The following is a 21,400-nucleotide window of genomic DNA, read 5'->3' on the forward strand; positions in this document are numbered from 1 at the left end:
TCTCAGAAGAACTGAAGTCTACATAATGTGTGTGACACTTGCGAAGATACAATAGGGTCAGAGCATTTCCTTCATTACAATTAATGCAATGTGACAGTGGATGATAAGCTTACAGGGGGAGAAAGATAACGGCTAGTGTAATGGCTAAGGAACTTTTATCTCATTGTTTATTCCTCTAAAATTTAAGTCTATTATAATGGGTCTCCCTGCATAAATTGCTTCTTTTAATCCTAGTTTTAATTGTGTGAACACTTTTACATTACCTGTCCTTTAACTGTGTGAAACCTTTATTTGGCAAACAGACCAACATTCAAGAATTGTTCCAAAGATAATTGAGCTCAGTTTCATAAGACACTTTACTAGAGGTAATTCAGAGGTGGGAAATTATCACACCAGAGCCAATTCAGCAATAATCATGGTAGTGAAAGCTAATGCAAGACTAGTGCAATAACATTCGATATTTTCACACAGTCGTGCGATCGCATAATAACATCAACATAAATACCAAATAATATCAGGATTGCATTCCCCACATATCCAGGATTGAATCATCAGTACATTGGAATTGATAATTTCGCACATGCGCTGTTTTGGCACTGCAACTCATGTATCCATCCCGCACAGAATACAAAACAATACAATACAATTTATTACTGCACCACATTATTTTAATCCAGTGTAAACAAAATTGTGCCCCATATCTCAAAAGAAGACTGAAATCCACTGCAAAACTGATACTGACAATGAGAATGGATTGCCTCCACCAAAATGCAGTCTAGGTAAATGTCCCTGGTTGCTTTCCCAAAAGCACTAATGAAGCACAATTCACTTTTACACCCTTGCAATTTCATTCACACTATTGGGAAGCTATTCACAGGACTTCCCCATGAATGGTTTGTTGCAAGAGCATTCTGGGTTCTTCACGGGAGAAGTCCTGGATGAAGGCAACGTCATCTGAAAATCTTCAGCACAATTGCCGGGATTATGCCTTTTACTACCATTTTTTTTCTCCCTGTCTGAAAAATCTCCTTTGTTTTGGTGAAAACCTAACATCCACAAAAGAGTGGCTCACAGTAGGGAGAAATACACCATACATCAAAGAATATGGTATGTCTGGGGACATCCCACAAAATAGCTGGTGTTTCTTTGATGTCAAAATTCCAGAGTTAGGAAGTATAAAGAGGTGATGTTTCATGAATCCATTGGCATTCCAGAAGAAGCAATGGGTCCACAAAATCCAAGTCCAACCTTTGCTCCACCGTAAACTTCACAGCTGGGGAAGGGGAGTGTGATGGAGTCATGGGGCAGACTTGGTTTCTTGACAGACAATCCCAGTTTGGGCTTACTGTGAGGGAGGGGCTGCCGGGGAACAAGCACAGTAGAGTCTCGATTATCCAACATTCGGTAATCCAACGACAATCGGTAACAAGAAGAGGCTACGGGGGTCGACATTATGATGCTGCAAAGATGGTGAGATTTGGCTGCAAAAAAATGGCAATCGTCAGGAAAGCAGAAAAAGATCAGTGTTTTTTTTTATTAAAGTATCAGTGGACTGAACTGTTTATACTGTACAGTACTGTACATCAAAATGTTGATCAGTAGGTTTTTTTATATTTTTTTATATTTTCATAGTGATTGCAAGGCTTCTCATAGTGATTGCAAGGCTTTTCTATGACCCTCCGACATTTTTGGCTATCCAACTATGGGACTGCCCATTTATGTCAGATAATTGAAACTCTACTGTAGATGTATAAGGGAGCATTAGGAAGTTACTAATTAGGGGAATTTATTAATTAGCTCAAACTGCTGTGAGGGAGGGGCAACAACACTCTTGCAAGATCGTGTCCCTTCGTGTATACTAAAGGACCAAATAATCCCTTAAGAGATGACACAGAGACAGGCTTCTCCAATTAAAGTCCAAGTATTTATCTAAAAGGGGAACACACATACAACAATAAGCACACACACACACACACACAAGAAACTAAGAGACTAAATGAAAGTAAAGGTGAGAGAGTTGGAAAGATTGAGAGGCAGAACTACGGCCGATACTCACTTCCGAAGGCTTATCCGGGATTCTAAAGTTGAAATGAATGATGGATAAGACATGGCTGCAGGAATGTGGGAGGGGGGTTGGCTGAGGGAGCTAAAATCAGAGTCCAGTCTGGTGTGGAGCCAAGCTGTATTCTGAAAATAGCACACCGGAGTGAGCAAATCTAGGGATTCTTATAGGCAAAATCTAGACTCTGGCGATGAGCTTAATGGGTTGGCCGAAGCCTGGACAAAGGTGTTTGATTGCCTGGGCTTTGTTAAGCTGAGGTGTAGGGTAGGCTGGTCAATGCAGTCAGTCTTGACACAATTGGGGGAAGACAAACAGGTAGATGGGTCATTGATTTGATTACCAACCCATTAAATGTGAGACTGAGAACAGTCAGTATTGTGTTGGTTTTGGAGGTGCTGGCTCCCTCATTAACATCTCTCAAGCTACCTGTGGGGGATTGCCATATCTAAAGCTCCTGCCTCCTCCCTGGCAAGTTGTCTACGTGGTCTCCTCGCTTCGGAGAAATAGCAGGTCCTCTAGGAGATTGGTTTGAGGTCAGAGTGAAATCCAGACTATAAAATTTTATAAAAATGCAATTGTTCTAACAGGAGTGAGTGATAGTGAAGTCAATTAAACCAATAGCAAAGCAGATGAGGCAGTAGGGGCAGCCAGAGGCCACTCCAACCTCAATTGCCCTGAGCCCGCCATGGGACCACCATTGGACTGCAGCAACCAGGTGCCGCAGTCCTGAGGGAGCCTGCTGCCACAACCCCAAATTGGCTGTAAAAAGTAGTAAGAAACTGCTCCTTTTAGGGTGTTTTGGGCCGGATTCAGCGACCCCAGTGAGGCCTCCATGCAATCCAGGGGTGTGTGTCATGTGCATGCCCTGCTACCAGATCGGCCTGACAGCGGCCCTTTTAGACCATCTGTTTGGGGCCTCAGTTAAGAGGAGGTAAGTTTGATCAAGCTGAGTTCAGCTCAAGCAAGTCCTGCTCAAGAGAGTTCAGTGCAGAGCAACTGAGTGGGAGTTGAGTGGGAGTTTAAAGAGGTGAAGATAATTGAAAGGAGTTGAAGGGAAATAAGGGGCAAAACAGATCAGCACAAAGGAGCGGTTTGCTGCCGCCCCTTTAAGCACAAAATTGGGGCCAAAGCCATTGCTAGCCAATGCTATTTCTTTTTGGCCTGGAAAAAGGGCTCTCTTGCTGCCAGGTGAGCGCCGTGCCAAAGTAGTGCCATAATGCCACCTGCCATGTAGTCAGTCAGACACCATGACACCACCTTGGGATGGTGTTGAGGCCTGTGCCACCCAAACGCCATGCTCCCATGCTGCCCTCAAGCTGCCGTTTACTGCCAGTCTGTACAGCCCCTAAATTGAGAGAAGGATACTGAATGGGAGAGAAAGTGTATTGGAGATTGTAAAGAGGAAACTGTGAAATGTCTGCAACTGTAATATATATGTAGCCATGCTACCTTCGAACCTTGGAACTATTCTACCTAAATTACAGTCTTGCTAAATGTTATTCAATAAAGTCAGTGTTTATTTGTTACAACTAAAGCCTCTGCCTGTTTGAATTCTAAACCATATAAGCATGAAAAATGTGTTACCAAAAGATATTAAAAGTATAAAGGAAGAAACTTGGGACCCTAGCCCTTATACATTTTGGAAAAGTGTATGAGGGACCTTCGGTAAAGAAGAGGTAGAGGAAACTTAAGGCATAGAGAGGAGGTCTCACATGACAGGGAGCATAAGGGAGCAATAGATTTACATTGGCCCTAGAATCAATGGGTGGGAACTGTTTAGGGGTGAGAATTGCTCTTTCGTCCCTTCTATTAACATGATTTTGGTCTTTTTACCTTGCAGATTCCCCCCCCCCCCTTGTTACCTCTGCAGTTTTGTTCTACTGGATCTTTTTTAGAACACCCATATTTCCTGTTTCCTACACTGTCCATCATGTCCAAAATATTCTCCAGTATTGAGAGTTTACGCATTACTAATAGTGGAAGTTCAAAAGGTGTATTTTGCCTGTAATGGAAAACCAAAGAAAACAGAAATATGAGGCAATCTTTTTGGTCCTGTTTCTTAGGTCTTCAGAAACATTCTAAGAGCAAATTCAAACAGAAGACTCCCAAGTGATTGTTTTGGGAGCTTTCTATCTCAAGTTAAATCGCCATTTGTGAAAACAACACCTCTACATACTTAGCTTGCCTACAACTGTTCCAAATCTTGTAATCTTGATAACAAAATAGTTAGAGACTACCAGTGTTAGGAATCTTGGCCCCTTTGAAAAATAATTCCCATGTGAGCAGTCATGATAGTTAAGAGGCCAGTAACACCCACTAGACACATTTGTGGCCCAATGCTATGTAGATTCAGGTACACTAATCCCACTGAGTCTATACAAGAGTCAGATAAAATATTCCATTTACATAGGCTTGCCATAACCCGGCTGCACCCGTGTATTTCCCGTTTTTGGGGGACCCGGGCCCCTCCCGGCACGGGTGCAGCCCAAAAACCGGGACCCCCCCGGTTGCAGCCAAGTTGCTGCCGCCTGCAGGGCCTTGCTGCCCTCCTCCTCCGCCTTGGGGAGGCGGGGAGGAAGAGGAGGACAGCGAGGCCTGCCTGGGGCGGAGGAGGCGCCTCCCCGTGCGCCCGCACCACCCTCCTCCTCCGCCCCCTCACCCCCAGGCTTGGCGCCTAAGGACTGGAGCGTGGCTTTGGCCCGGCTTCTGGACTCTTAAGACAAATACATCATTTAAACAGCATACCTCCAAAGTGACTCGAAGTAGCTTTATTTTGGTCTGTCTGTATGGGCTCATAAAAACTTTATATAATCAGACTAAGGATGCTGGGACCTATCTAACACAGTATTTTGGATAAAACAGCACAGCATAGCATTTTGTCTTCAAGTTAGGAATTCTGTAGGTATGAAGATGCAAAGCTTGGTCTCCTTAGCTAGATTCCTTTGAATGTCTTGGTTTCATTAATTGTGTAAGTTTGTTTAAACCACTGGGGAGGCGGTGCCTTCAAGTTGCCTGTCAACCTGTGGCTGTACTTTTCTTTTTCTTTACAAGCTTTGTGATATATTGGATGCAACTTAATATCCCCTTATGTGCCACCTTGGTGATCTGTTTTATTTGTTTTATTATCTGCCGTATGATTATTTCACTGGATAGTCTTTAACGTTAATTTATTCTGTTCACTCTTCAAAGCATTTGCAATATTCTTAACTTTCTCCTTTCCTAAACTGAAGTGTTCAGATTTTCTCAGATTTGTTTCTTGCTACCCAGTTATAGCACTTTAATACCACATTATCTGCCATGGCTCTATCCTATTGAATCCTGGGATTTGTAGCTTGGTGGGGTTATTGGAACTCTGCCAGAGAGCACTAGTGCCTCACCATGCTGCGCAGATCCTGGGATTCCACAGAATGGCCCCATTGCACTTAAAGTGGTATCAAAGTGCTATAACTGTGCAGTGTGAAAGAGACCGTGTTTACAATGCTACATGTACTGTACACTGTCAGTTAATTCTTACTGACCTTAGTCTCACTTCCATGTAAATATGCATCACTTTTGGCTGCACATTTCTCTTATATAGCAAGTCTTCACTGTCCTGGTTGTTTTTGTAGCTCTTCACTATGCTGTGCCTTTCTGGTATTCTCACTGACACAGGGATAACCAGAACTCTACAGGGACAGCAGTATCACAAAAAATTAAGTTCTGTATAGTTTAGGTTAATACACATAACATCCAAATGTTTATTGCATTTTAGATGGTGCTCCTTCTCAACATTTCTTTTCCATACTACCTATATTTTAATTTTAAAAAATGGTTAATAAAAATCACCCAACTTTGTATGCATCACTTAGGTTTCTTAATAGTTGGTACAGGTTAAACATGTCCTGCAAGACAACTCTTGCAGATGTTGCTACAGACCTACTTTATCTAATGGGAAATGAAAATTCCTTTGTTTCAACATCTAGGCACATTATTATAGCATACAACTATAGCAATACTTTTAAACATGCTCCTCCTCCATTTGATAGTTTCAGCAATGTCATGGAACTATTGCAAAATTATCCTCAGGTGCTGATGGCACAGGAGGCAACCTTGAAGTCTGACATTTATGAACAGAAATTACATGTAAGGAACTAGAAGCAAGATTATGCAGCCAGTATGGGATGTATCTCTGTGCATTCACCCTATCCATCCTTTCCACACCAAAAAGATCCTAAGGCCTGTTACAGACTGCCCAAAAAAAGCTGCTTTGGGTCTCTTTGGAGGTATGCTGTTTAAATGATGCATGGGTCCTAAGAGTCTGGAGGTCGCGCCAAAGCCACACTCCATTCCTAAGCACTGGATTGCAGCTTTGGTGCAGCTTCCGGATTCTTTGGGTGCATGCATCACTTAAACAGCATACCTCCAAAGAGACCGGAAGTAGCTTTATTTGGGCAGTCTGTAACAGGCCTCAGAAAGAAGCACTGAATATTTACAAATTAAATTTGTTAATTTAATTTATAAATTTATATCAGTTATCTCTATAACTTTACCATTTTTTAAAAAAAATAAATATTCCTGGATAATAATCCTTTATTAGTGAGATGCCTGATCATACATAACTTCATATTAAAACCCATCTATACTCTGTGTGTCTTCAATCAATTCTCGACTTATGGAGGCCCCATGAATTTCACAGGGTTTTCTTAGGCAGGGAGTATTCAGAGGCTCTTTTACCAGTCCCTTCCTTTGAAATATAGCCGACAGCACCTGACATTAATTTGTGGTTTCCCATCCAAGTACTAACCAGGGGCTGACCCTGCTTAGATTCCAAGTTCAGATGAGATCTGGTGCTTTTAGGGTATTTAGGCCCATCCGATCTATACTATCTGTGTATAATTTTTCCTATACTATTTCTCTCCATAGTATTGTGAAGAAAGATCTTGAGGATACTAGTGTGTGTGTGGGGGGGGGGGAATTCCCTTAAAAACTAGAACATTAATACTGCATGATAAAAGTTTGGGCAGAAGTCATGAGAAGTCATCCTTCAGAGCAGAACTGCAGATATAGTCATTTGGTGAATCAAGTTGTGCTCATGAACTAATTCTGATATGGACCCGTACAGACAGGACAAAATAAAGCTGCTTCGGGTCACTTTGGAGGTACGCTGTTTAAATGACACACGCATCTTAAGAGACCAGATGCTGCGCCAAAGCTGTGCTAATGGAGTGTGACTTTGGTGTGGCTTCCAGCCTCTTAGGACGCATGCACCATTTAAACAGCATGCCTCCAAAGTGACCTGAAGCAGCTTTATTTTGGCCTTGATTCCCTCGGGAAAAGGCAGATGATGATGATGATGATGATTATTATTATTATTATTATTATTATTATTATATTTTTAGATTGTAAGTCTGAGGCTAGGGAACCATCTAAATAATAATAATAATAATAATAATAATCTTGATTTATATCCTGCCTTCCTTCCAGTACTGGGACTGAAGGCGGCTTACAGATCTAAAACAGCCCAAGTTATATAATGTATTTTAATATACGTTGCATTTTTTATATTGTATTTTATTCGTTATTGTAAGCCGCCTCGATCCTGTGGGAGAGGTGGCATATAAATAAAATTGATTATTATTATTATTATTATTAGTTAAAACACTATAAAACATGTAATATACAAGTTAAAAAAAACAATTCAAACAATTAAAAACATTACATTATTAAAAATGTAAAGTTTAAAACTCCTTAAAAACAAAAAAGCATGGGGGGGGTCGCATAACTATCTGGAGAGCCTTTAGGGTTGAAGAGCAGGGTATAAATAATAATAATAATAATAACAACAACAAATTCTATTTATATACCGCCTTTTCACAAGATCAAGGCGTTTTACAAAATTGCAAAAGCAAAACAGAGCAAATAAATATAAATAAATATTGTGAAGCCTCTCTCTGAGTCTCTGGGTTCTGGGGAAAGAGTGGGATACAAATAACAACAACAACAACAACAACATGGCGCCTGTGTAGCATTTTAAAGCGCAATGGTTTCTGAGGAAACTGAAGCGTTGGAGGGGTTTCTTGGGATTGTTTTGGAAGGCATGATCTTGGAGAGAAAATGGAGGCCAGGAGGAGTGGCGACCAGGCTCTGTCCCGGCCCTTAGTCACATGCGGGAGGGCGGACTATAAAACAGCCGGGGCTGAAGGGAGGCTGCGGCGAGGGGCCGGGCTTGGAGTGAGGGGATTGTGGTTGTTGTGTTGGTTGGCGGGACCGGAGAGCTGCCGGCCTGGCGCTGCCTCGAAACGGTGAGAGACAAAGCAATGGAGGGTAGGTGGCTGTGTTTATCTCTCTCTCTGTGTGTGGAGGCAGCCTAATGTAGTGGTTTGAGCGTTGGACTGTGGCACTGGGAGAGCAGCGTTGGAATCCCAGCTCTGAAGTGGAACCTCTAAGGGCAAGGTCACACTCTCTCAGCCTCAGAGGATGGCACACCCCAGCAATGGATACACACACACACTCATATATATATATATATATATACACACACACACACACACTTCTCCTATACATATATACACACACACTCCTCTCTCTCTCTCTCTCTCTCTCTCTATATATATATATATATATATTATATACACACACACACACACCCCTATACATTTATATATTAACACACACACATTCTATCTCTCTCTCTCTCTATATATATATATATATACACACACACACTCACAAACACACTCCTCCTATACACACACACTTCTCCTATACATATATACACACACACTCCTCTCTCTCTCTCTCTCTCTCTCTATATATATATATACACACACACACACACCCTATACATTTATATATTAACACACACACATTCTCTCTCTCTCTCTCTCTCTGTATATATATATACACACACACACACACACACACACACACACACTTCTACCAATAGCAAATAAATTTCTATACTTCTTATCAGTACACTTAAGCACTTCCTAAGCGGTTTACAATGTATAAGCTCATTGCTCCCAACAAGCTGGGTACTCATTGTAGAGACCTTGAGCCCCTGGGCTGGTATTGAACTCGCAGTCTTGCGGTTTGTGAGTGAGTGAGTGGTTACAGTACAGGTATTTAACTACTGTGCCATCAGGGCTATACATACTCACACACTGCTATACATACACACATACACACCTCCTATACATATATACCACTCACAAACACAGACCGCAAGGTTGTGAGTTCAGTACCAGCCAGGGACTCCGGGTCAGTCAACTCAGCCTGGCATCCTTCCATAGGCTACTAAAATGAGTACCGAGCATGTTGGCAGTTAGCTTACACATTGTAAACCATTTAGTACATCAGTAAGTGGTATAGAAATGTACTTGCTATATATGTATTTATATACACATGCGTGGATGAGCCATGCATGCTTGGTGCATGCTTGATGGGTGTGTGTGTGTGTGACAGCCAGAGTTTAAAAATTCATTCTGCTGGAATGCTGGGTACACTCACACATACACACACACACACACATATATATATACGCACACACATACACACACCATCAAGCATGCATGCTTTGTCCACATTTGGCTTGGGGAGCTTTTCTGCCCTGAGGCTGAGAGAGTGTGACTTGCCCAAGCTCCAACTCTCAAACCACTACTCCATGCTGCCTGTTTCTCTTCTGTACCCTGTTATTGTGTTCTGCTTTCAAGTCGTTTCCAACTTCAGGCAAACCAATCTATTGGGAGGCATTCGAACCCTGATCTCCAAGAGTTGTTGCCCACACTCTCAAACCACTCCCCCAGGCTGGCTATCTTTCTTTTTGTTTCTTGTTCAGATGTCCTACCCATCAGAGGAGGACCAGGCACTGCAAAAGGTAGGACATTCCAGCAAAAATGGAGGAAGTGCCCACATATAAAAGCTTTTAAAAAAACAACACTCTTATAAATATAATGCATGCTGCTCTAGTCAAGCTGAATGTGGAGGACATTTTGGAATTTCTCCTAGACAGAAGGCTGGAGTGTAGGACAGGTCCTGGAAAAGGAGGACCAAGTCTGCTCGCCCTGTATTTTATATATATATATATATATATATTCATGCTTCTTAGTCATGCTTGAAGTGGAGGATCTTTTGGAGATTCTTCCTGAACAGAAGGCTGAAATAGACAACTTGTCCTGGAAAAGGAGGACCAGGTTTGCTCGCCCTGTATAATATATACATTCATGCTTTGTAGTCATGCTCAAAATGGAGGACATTTTGGAAATTCATCCTGGAGAGAGAAAGCTGAAATGGAGAACAAGTCTTGGAAAAGGAGGAAGACACCTGGTCATTCTGTATAATATATAACTTAATCTTTCTTAGTCATGCTCATGAAGGATGTTTTGGAGATTCCTCCTGGACAGAAGGCTGAAATGCTGGAAAAGGTGGAGGACTTCTGGTCACCCTGCCTTCAAGTAGTTTCCTATCATAGGATTTTCTTGGCAAGGTTTCCTCTCAGAACTTTGCCCTCCAGGCGTCATTTGTGGCGTGTGGAAGCTTCTCCCCCCCCATAGATACCGTCTTTTCCCCTCTTCTCGCCCTCTTGGGCTGAGCACTCCCTTTGGTTTATAATCATAGCCCAGCAACCTCTTGGGCAAGTCACACTATCTCAGCCTCAGAGGATGGTCATGGCAACCCCCCTCTGAAGAAACATGCCAAGAAAACCATGTGATAGGTTTGCCTAAAGGTCGCTATAAGTCAGAAATGACTTGGAGGCACACAACCAGGGTGACCAGATGTCCTCCTTTTCCAGGACATATCCTATATGTTTGTTCAACAGTGGAACACACTCCATTGGAGGGTAGTGAAGTGTCCTACTTTGGAGGTTTTTAAACAGAGGCTGGATTCCCATCTGTCAGGGGTGCTTTGCTTCTATGTTCCTGCATGGCAGGGGGGGTTGAACCAGATGGCCTTTGAGGGCTCTTCCAACTGTATGATTTTATGATTTTACATTTCAACCTTCTGTCCAGGAGGAATTTCAACATCTCCATTTTGATCATATCTAAGAAGTATGAATTTATATTTATATGAGTGTTTTTAGCTTTTATTTGGTAATGCTGACCATGTTTCTTGAATGTCTTACATTTTGTGGTGCCTTGTCCTCCTTTGCAGTTAGGACATCTGGTCACCCTGCACACATCAACAACAAAGCAGGAGTTGGTTGAGGAGTGGGTAAGTCAACGCAAGAGAAGAGGGGAAGAAGAGCCAAGTGGGGGGTCTGGCTTTGGTTTGAAGCCTCACTCTTCTGTTTCTTTGTTGTTGTTGGTGGTGTGCCTTTAAGTCGTTTCTGACTTGTGGCAACTCTAAGGTGAACCTTGGCAAGATGTGTTCATGGGGGTTTGCAGTGGCCATCCTCTGAAGCTGAGAGATTGTGGCTTGCCTAAGATTACTGAGTGGGTCTCCATGACTGTGCTATTCTCGAACCCCTACACCATGCTGCCTCTCTCTTCTGTTTCTTCTTGTTATTATTATTATTATTATTAACCTTTATTTATGAAGCGCTGTAAATTTACACAGCGCTGTACATGCAATCCTTTTAGTTAGACGGTTCCCTGCCCTCAGGCTTTTCCTAAGGTGAATTGCTTATAGGGTTTTCTAGGCAAGATTGGTTCAGAGGGGTGACTTGCCTAAGGTCACCCAGTAGGTTTCCATGGCTGAGCAAGAATTCAAACCCTGATCTCTAGTGTGGCAGTCCAACCCTCATACCACTGCACCATGCTGGTTGTCTCCCATCTGTTTCTTGTTGTTGTTGTGTGCTTTCAAGTCATTTCCAATTTAAAGTGTCCCCTAAGGCAAACCTGTAATGGGTTTTTTTTGGAAAGCTTTGTTCAGAGCCGGTTTGCCATGGCTACCCTGAGGCTGAGAGCATGTGACTTGCCCAAGTTCACCCAGTGTGTTTCCATGGCTGAACAGGGATTTGAACGCTGATCTCCATGGAGGTTGTTCAACTCTCAAACCACTACTCCATGCTGGCTGTCTCTCTTCTGTTCCTAGGCTGCCCCATAACATCACAGCAGGGGCCCTTTCTGGTTCCTTTAAAACAGAGCTGTTTCTGACAACATCAGACTGACTTCACTTGGAGACAACTGCATGCTGAGGTTTTCATGTTCAGGATGGGAAAACCTCCTCCCTGCCTCTGAGCAGTCACAGGCATATCGTGTGACTGGCTTCTTAAATCTTTTGTGCTGAATTTGCTGAATAGCTCCGACTGGTTGCATTGTGAAGTTGGGGAAGTTTTTTTTAATCCAGTTTATTTCTTTCAAAAACCTAGGAGTTATTCACACTGTAAAAATAATCCAGGATGAACCCGGGTTAAATCTTCATTGTTCACACACATCACGAGTGCACCCATTTGGGGGGGGGGGCTGCCAACCCCCCCCCCCACTTAATCCAGGATAATTGATATTGGGGTTTTCTCCAAGTTTTTAAAAACACATTGTTGGTAGTGTGAATAACTGATATGAATAGAAACAAATAGACACTGGGATAAAACACTGCATACCAAAAAAAAAAAGGGGGGGGGCTCCGAATGTACTTGCATTGTCGGCTCCATCTTTATTTGAATGCTTGCACATGTCAACAACCAAACTTGCAGAGTGTGAATAACAAACCTGGAATGTGTGAGTGAGATTATTCACACTGTCGCACTAATAAAAACGATCCCCTAGCCGCGTTAGTCTGGAAAATCAGTATGCAGTGGGATCTAGTAGCAAAGAAGCTGGTAGCATGAACTTTCATAGACCATCCTTCTGCATCTGAGGAAGTAGACTCAAGTCTACGATAGCTCATGCTACTAACTTCTTTCTTTCAGCTACCCTCAAAGGTGCTACAAGAACCCTTTGCAAATACTTTACAGTGGTACCTCGGGATACGAAATACCCAGGTTACGAAATTTTCGGGATACGAAAAAATCCCATAGGAAAACATTGTTCCAGGTTACGAATGTTTTTTCAGGTTACGAAAAAACTTTTGGTGCTTTTTTCGGCTTTTTCGCACGGAATCGCGGCTTTTCCCCATTAGCGCCTATGGCAATTCGGCTTACGAAGGCTTTTCGGGTTACGAACGGTGCCACGGAACGAATTAATTTCGTAACCCGAGGCACCACTGTATTTCTTTGTTGGAGGGGGGAGTCCTGGAGCAGGGACATCAAGCTTGTCTGACTTGAAGAATAGTTTGATTTTGTCACAGAACTACATGCAGACCTGGCACAAGATCAGTTGGTGAAAAACGTGTATACAAATTGTTTAGAGTACAGTATCCATGGATTTTTTTTCCCAAAAATTCAAGCATCTACAGCTTGAAAATACTGAAAAAATCTACATAAATTTATATATAAATTACTAAAAGCAAACCTTGCTTTTGCTATTTTATATAAGGGACACCCGTTTATTTATGCATTGTATTTAATTAGACTTGAGCATCCACACATTTTGGTATCCATGGTGGATCCTGGAACCAAATCCCAGCGGATAACAAGGGCACACTGTACTGTCGTCATTCATGTCATGTGGCTGACATGATGTATGTGTGTTCAGGTGTTGTGGGTGTATAGTGTTGTAATTGCACCAGTATAAATGACATGCTGAAGCCACTGCCACACTGCAGAATTAATGCAGTTTGACACTACTTTAACTGTCATGGCTCCTTCCTGTGGATTCTTGGGATTTGTAGTGGCACTACAGCTCACTGACAGAAGACTGAATATCTCACAAAACTACAGATCCCAGAATTCCATAACATTGAGCCATAACAGTTAAGGCGGTATCAAACGGCATTCTGCAGTTTAGATGCCACCTCAGATACTTAAACTGGATACTTAAATTGATTCTTTACTCATTTAATAAAATTAATAAATTGATACTTACATAAATAAATAAGATAAATCAAATTTAAATAAAATTGATACTTAAATTAATTTAAATGATGGATATAGTCTTTTGAAAAGAAGCACATCCTCTCCTAGAATGAGACTTAAATAGTCAGAAAGTACCAAATCCCAAATCATCTTGGAAGCTAAGCAGAGTCAGGTCTGGGTTAGTACCTGGATGGGAGATTGCCAATGAATATCAGGTGGTGTGGGCTACATTTCTGAGGAAGATAATGGCCTCTGAATATTCCTATTGGGTCCTGTGCAAGGAGGAAGGTTTTGCTGCTGCTACTTGTTGTGTTTGGGTTTTTTTTACTGTTTAAAATAAATTGGTGTTGCAATTCATTCAAGTTTCACTGGAGCATGTATAATGCAAGCAACAGCTGTGACCTTATCTCTTAAAAAAGAAATAAACTACTGAACTGAAAGGATTGTTTGATTACTGGTTGGACTAAATAACTGTAAAGTTCAGATGCAGTGGATGTTCCCTTAAACTTTATAGTTTGCAATGTGTGATAACAAAATCAACAATAAAATCATGGTTCAAATGAAAACTACAATTTGCAGGTTTCCTCTGAAATCCCATTCAGATCTCACCACAGCTGAGTCTCCCTACTTTATATTTGTACTTGTTCATGAAACATGGTTATTAGATTTCCTGTGTTCTAATCTAATCGGTCCCACCTTATAGCTGCATAACTGCATGGTGATCTTGGCAATCAGGATAGGAATTTCTCAGATTCAGTGGAACATTTTGAGGTTCAGACAGTGTTGAAATAGTTTCTAGCCCCCAAAGAGAGTCCAGAAATGCACAGAGCTCTGTTGCTCCACATCTATCTGTTCCCCCACCCCACAGACGAAGTTCTTAGAACAACATGCAGTTCATCAGGATCAGATGAGAGTCATAGAAAAGTGAGCTTGTAAAGGGCAAGACAGTGGTTAGTGTGCTGGACTTTTTCTGGAAATTCCTGAGGATACAATGAAGAGACATATACTGTGTACACTTATGTATAAGGCTAGAAATTTTAGTCAAAAAATTGACCCCAAAACCCTGAATCAGTTTATCCACAGGTCAGTGTAAGTACTGTATTTTAACTCTTATTATAAAAAGGATCCATTCTCTGGTGAAAGGGAAGTGTTCATCTGTCCTGGAAGGACTGACTGTCCTCTGCTCTCTCATCCATCCAGCTTTTAGTGTGAGCACAACCAGTTATGCCTGGTGGAATTTTGTAAGTTCTTTGGCACTGTTTTCCTTTGCTTAATCTTTTAGATCATTTATTACATACACTTAAGTTTTACCTTCGACGTATCCACGGGCCATATCAAAATCCACCATTTTGGCCCCTAAACCTGCCCTCAACTTATACATGAGATTAATTTATAGTCAAGTATATATGGTAGTATCCCCAAACATAATTCGCATGCCACCTCAGAGTTTTCCAAGCATGTCTTTTCCCAGAAAAATATATACTAAGTAGTTTAGGCCAGTGGAATCATTTTTGCTAAAATTAATGTCAACAAACCACTTATGCAGTTTTCAGGGACAGCTTGTTTGTAAAGCTAATGGATCCTAATTGTATATTCAAGACCAAGGCACATAATTACATCAAGGGTGGCCTAGAGGGATAGCTTTCTGGGAAGATCCACAACTGCACATAAGCTGCTGTGAGGAATGTATCTGGGTTTAGAAGGAATGGGTTAGGACTTGGTAGATGTTGTTGTCCTGTCCCTGTTCAGATTTGTATTTTTTAATTTTTGGTGGCTAAGTGCCCCCCCCATATATATATTAGTTTGCCGGCATAGTTCGGCAGAGAAAGTGCAGCCCTGGGGTCCGAAGTCTTGTGGTTAGCTCCATTTTGTGAAAGTTGCCAGGAGCAGGAATTATTTCAAACAGGAAGCAGCCCTTTCTCCACACTTCACCATCCAAAAATAACATTCCTTTTTCCAAAGCCAGAATGGACTATTGGCCAGAGCTGAGATTTGGAGCAGACAGTTTTGGCAGTTTGTGTAGCTCCAGAAGTTCCCTGGACATTTGCCCCCTGACCATGTATAGGTGACCACCACACCATTTAAAAGACACCTATTAAAAATTTTAATGGGTTTTAATCTGCACTATTTTAAGTATTTAAATGGTTTAATGTGTTTTTAGCTTTTGCATTCTTATTTTTAAAAATTACATAGTTGATTGTTTTGTATGCTGGCTTGAGATCCTTGGATATCAGGTGGAATATGGATCTATCATTTTTAGCTCAAACCATCAACATCCACAATTTCTTATTTTCTCTAAATGATAGTTCATTAAATAAAGAATTTTGCAAACAGAAAGCGACAGAATTTTCTTTTCTAAAACAACCCATAAAATGCAGCTGAAAAATAGGTACTTTCCTCTGCAATGAAATCAACTAAATTCTCATTATTTTATGTTGGTTTTGAGGATGCTCTAGGTCAGGGGTTACCAACTTTTTTTGACTCGTGGAGCCCTTATTTCTGTGTCAGAGCCCTTAAGAGGCCTACCCTATGTCTTACAAGTTAATGGTGTTTAGGAGTATATATAAGTGTATATCATTCTTCTTTAAATTCATTCAATTTTTGTTTCTTTCATGTTCCTGGAGCAGTCACAGAGCACCTGGGAAGTGCACGCAGAGCTCTAAGGGCTCCTTGGAGCACAGATTGGGAACTGCTGCTCTAGGTGAAAAGTTAGGAGCTAATTATGAATTGTATGGATTTCAGCAAAAATGATTTCATTGGCCATAACTACTTCACCTGCAGCTGTTAAATAGTCCAAAAGAGGTTTCAGGAAAGTACAGAAGATGCATTTGCTGTGACCATATCAATGAGTGTGCAGGGAATCTCCTGACACAAGTTTTCTACACAACACATACGTTCAGATTTTTTTCAAGTTTATGGAGACTGCAACACAGTATAGAAATACAGCGTGCCCGTGTCATACGCGGGCGCGCTTTACGCGGACTTGAGCTTATGCGCTCAAGCTGCAGGGCACGCGCAGGGCAGAAGGGGCGGCATGTCCTATTCAATTGAATGGGTGCGCGCGCCTGTTGCGCACCGCCGCACCGCTGTGCACGAGCCCCATTGTTTCCAATGGGGCTTGAGCATAGGTGGAATTCACCTTACGCGGAGGGATCCGGAACGGATCCCCGCGTAAGGTGAGGGCCGACTGTAAGCAGATGTGATGAATCATCCCACACTAGGAAGTCAGACCCTGTGGTGGTCTTTCAGCACATCTCTCTGTTACATCTGTTGGCAGTTCAAATTGGCAGTGTCCTTTTTCTCCTTCATAAGTCAGAGGGAAGTGATATCTCTAATCACTTTACATCTTCCTTCATCTCGCCACCATGCATTTCTTTTAAGGGTTTCCAAGCACCAGAGGGTATAAACTCATTGAACTTCGTCTCGACTCGTACATGCTCATATTTTACTTAGAAATTTCAGATAAAACTAAATTCTCAACATAAAATTGCTGCACAACCTCAGAAAAGGACCACCTATCATATTGGTTGAAACAAAATGAATTCCTGCAGAGCTCAGACAGAATGTACTGAACTCACCAGTCTTTTTTTTTTTTTAAGGCAAAACAATGACAATTGTCTATTCATTAAAATGGTTATTTGTTTATTGTTTGCCTCACACAAACATTAGAAAATGAGGTGAACAACAAATGGACGGTCCTTGTGGTTTCTTACAACTCTTATGTTTGTAACTCATAAAAAATCATGATTATTTATTTGTTTGTTTGTTTCCTGCTCTTTTCCCAGGACTGGGACTCAGAGCAGCTTCACAGCATTAAAAAACATTACAGTTATAATAATTTTTTTTAAAAAAAGTACATTGAAAAGGATTTTTTAAACTGGTCCAACATCCCAGCCTGTCCTTATAGTAATTCCCTAAACACATGTGTGAACAGGTAGGTCTTCACCTGCTGGCAGAAGGCCATCAAGGAGGGAGCTGTTCAGATCTCCCTGGGCAGGGGGTTCCAGAGTCTAGGGGCAGCCACTGAGAAGGCCCTCTCTTGCGTCCCCACCAACCGTGTTTGTGATGGTGCTGAGAGCGAAGAGAAGGGCTTCTCCAGAGGATCTCAGAGTCCAGGCCAGTTCATACCAGGAGAAACGGTTTGCCAAATACAGTGGTACCTCGGGATACGAAATACCCAGGTTACGAAATTTTCGGGATACGAAAAAATCCCATAGGAAAACATTGTTCCAGGTTACGAATGTTTTTTCAGGTTACGAAAAAACTTTTGGTGCTTTTTTCGGCTTTTTCGCACGGAATCGCGGCTTTTCCCCATTAGCGCCTATGGCAATTCGGCTTACGAAGGCTTTTCGGGTTACGAACGGTGCCACGGAACAAATTAATTTCGTAACCCGAGGCACCACTGTAGTGTGGACCTGAGCCATGTAGGGCTTTGTAGGTAATTACCAGCACCTTGAATTATTATTATTTATATCCTGCCCTTTTCCTACTTTGGTATTCAGGTGGCTTACAAAGTTTAAAACAGATACAGCTTTAAAATTCATATCATACAAAAAAAAATAAGAAAGAAACAATAAATTAAAAGCGATGGAAATGTAATAGTGAAAACAACTTTATTGTTGTGTGTCTTGAAATTGTTACTGACTCATGGCAAATATCATAGGATTTTCTTGGGAAGATTTGTTCAGGGATGTGCCTTCATCTTTCTCTGAGGCCAAGAGAATGTGACTGAACATAGAGAGAAATAAAAACCACTACTATTAAGGCCAAATTAAGTTAAGATGTTCACTGTCGTTTGAAAAACTTAGGAGAATAAACATAGTTCTACAGGGAGAGTATGTAATAGTTTAGTAATGATGCAAGAAGAAGCTGCCACATATGTGCCTGACAAATGGACCGGTGTAAGCAGGGATGGTCCCAAAAGGGCCTCATCCACAGATTTGCATAATAGAACAGATTTTTATAGGACTGATTTATTATGGTGTTTTTATGGTTTTATGTTATATAAATGAATTTTAACTGAATTGTAATTTTAAATTTACTGTTGTACTCCCGCCTCGATCTGCAGGGAGAGGCGGGAAATATATAAATAAAAACTATCATTATTGTTGTTGTTATTTGTATCAAAGTAAGCGGCCCGTTTGGTAGCCTACCATAAGCTTTAAACCAGGGGTGGGCAATTTCTGGAGGGGCTGCATGGCCTCTTGTGAATTGCCGTGCTGTAGTAGCAAGAAGGCTACTTCTTTTTGTTGTGTGCCTTCATTTCCGTGTTATGGTAACCTAAGGCAAACTTGTCATGGGGGTTTCTTGATGAGATTTGTTCAGAGGAGGTTTGCCATTGTCTTCTCCTGAGGCTAAGAGCATGTGATGTGCCCAAGGTCACCCAGTGAATTTAATGGCTGAGCTGGGAATCGAACCCTGGTCTCCAGAGTCATAATCCAACATTTAAATCACTATACCATTGCCACTATTTGATTTTAAAACAGTGTGTGTGGTAAGAGCACATCTCTCTTTTTTTTAAGTGAGAAGTGGGTTTTTACCACCCTTCTGCTGAAATTCCACAGAGCAGCACCACATCTGGGAATGGTAGGGCCTCCAAAATCAGTTGGGCACATATGGCCTGTCAGTCATGTGCTACTCACTTCTCATTTCATGGGAAATGTATTTGACACAGCAATGTCAGTACAAATAAAACCCAATTAATGCTTAGGACAGTGCAATCAGTGCCAAGCAACCTGTCTTGGTTGCTTCCTTCTCTTAGGATATATTTGTAGAGTCACAATTTAGGGGACTATGGCTGTGTTTTGTTGAGTATCTGTATTATAGACATGCACGATACCTCAGCCACTGTTGTTCCCTGTTTCAGCAGAGTAGAAGGCGATTAGGGTTGTGTAAGATGAACAGTTTTCTTCTTCCTTGCAAGTTAGAGAATTGAGGGGGAGGGGGTGCATGAGAAAAAATGTCGATTTCCCAAGGATGTTTCCCATGATGTAAGTCATGCATTACAGTGTAGAAATGGGAGTGTGCAGACATACCCCAAGGCATATTTCAAAATAAGAGGCATTGTTTAAATTGAATGTCACAGAACATAAAGTGGGTTGAGTGAAGTTATATAACTTGTTTCATTTGGTTACTTCCATGCTAGCAGCAGCATCACAACTGCCACTAAGATAAGTAATTCAACCTACGTTTCTATATTTCCATTCATTTAAAATAGTGCGCAGAAAACTGTAAAACACAGTTGTGTAGTGCAAAATAGCATCACAATAGTATCAGCAGGTTACCTTCTAGCAGAGGACAGTATTAATAAAACCGCACAGTCTTTTAAAAAATCGTATAAGTATTCCATGGATGTACAAAAGGAATAAAATCTGTAGTAATAAGGCAGCCAAACCAAATGTGAGTATTGCTTTTAAAGTTTTTTCCTGTTGTTCATCACTGGAGTGGTGGTGGCTGGGAGGCTATGTGTAAAGACAACAGGTAGATAAAGCAAGAGCAGATAAGCTACATGCAGCCCCAACGCACTTTGGTTTAGTCAAAGGATGTTCATATAAAACATTGTTTCAGCCATTCTGGAACTGACAGGGAATACAGGGGAGGGGCAGAACCTGTTCAGGACTTGTTTCAGAGAAGGAGCAATAAACCAATCAGTTAGAGTGCCAGGGGCATTGACAAACCTACTTGGAGCAAAGCTTTCAGGTCCTATTAATTTGTGACAGATCAGTATGGGATGTTGAAGGAGATGTTGAATGAGGAAAATAAAGCTGAATACTTCTGGCCTTTTCTTTGGTGGGGTTTATATGATGTGCTAGCATGCATTTCTAATTAAAATCTTGAAAGTTGTGTTTCAGTTTTGCTGATGATGTTTTGTTAAAACTCGATGCATTTTATAATTTGAACCTGTACAGCCAGATTTAAGCTTCAGAATAATAGGGTTTACACTCAAGTAAGTTTTAGTGGTTTGAATGTTGGACTGTGACTCGAAGATCAGGGTTCGAATCCCAGCACGGCCATATAAATCCACTGGATGATCCTGAGTAAACCTCAGAGGATGGAAATGGCAAGCCATGTCTGAAAAAACTTGCCAGGAAAACTCCATGAGTCTTAGGGTCACCATAAGTCAGAAATTACTTGAAGGCACACGCAACAACAACAACTCTATAGGATTGCAATCATGCTAATAGTTGCTGCTGCTGTTGTGTGCATATACACAAATATATATATTGTTAAGTTGTTTGCCTACATATGCTACTGCCCTACTGGTCTCAGCTAAAACTCATTCAGGCTAGAAATAATGCTATAAACAAATGTTGGATTGTGTTGCAACTGAAAACATGTACTTTTTAAAAATCAGATTTTTAGCCTTGTGTTCAGTGACAAGAGAAGACTTCACAGTTTACTGCTGAGCACAAAAAATGCTCAATTAAATTTTGCAATCTGCAATTGCATGCAATATTCCAAAAGCA

General features: G+C 41.4%; 2 protein-coding genes across 4 annotated transcripts in view; one reads left to right on the forward strand and one right to left on the reverse strand.

The window, feature by feature from the left end:
- Nucleotides 1-21,400, reverse strand: part of LOC121917417 (protein IMPACT-like) — a 98,397-nt gene that overhangs the window by 27,118 nt on the left and 49,879 nt on the right. The window lies entirely within an intron of this gene.
- The window catches only part of LOC121917415 (oxysterol-binding protein-related protein 1-like), a 102,487-nt gene continuing 89,305 nt past the window's right edge, over nt 8,219-21,400 (forward strand). Inside the window, exon 1 of one of the 3 annotated variants that reach the window (XM_042443358.1) lies at nt 8,219-8,365. In XM_042443358.1, the coding sequence (XP_042299292.1) occupies nt 8,359-8,365 (7 nt within the window). In that variant the 5' untranslated portion in view covers nt 8,219-8,358. The remainder of the gene's footprint in view (nt 8,366-21,400) is intronic. The other 2 variants (XM_042443361.1, XM_042443359.1) reach the window with 2 other exon arrangements.

This window comes from Sceloporus undulatus, unplaced genomic scaffold, assembly GCF_019175285.1.
Source record: "Sceloporus undulatus isolate JIND9_A2432 ecotype Alabama unplaced genomic scaffold, SceUnd_v1.1 scaffold_17, whole genome shotgun sequence".
NCBI classification, from domain to species: Eukaryota; Metazoa; Chordata; class Lepidosauria; order Squamata; family Phrynosomatidae; genus Sceloporus; species Sceloporus undulatus.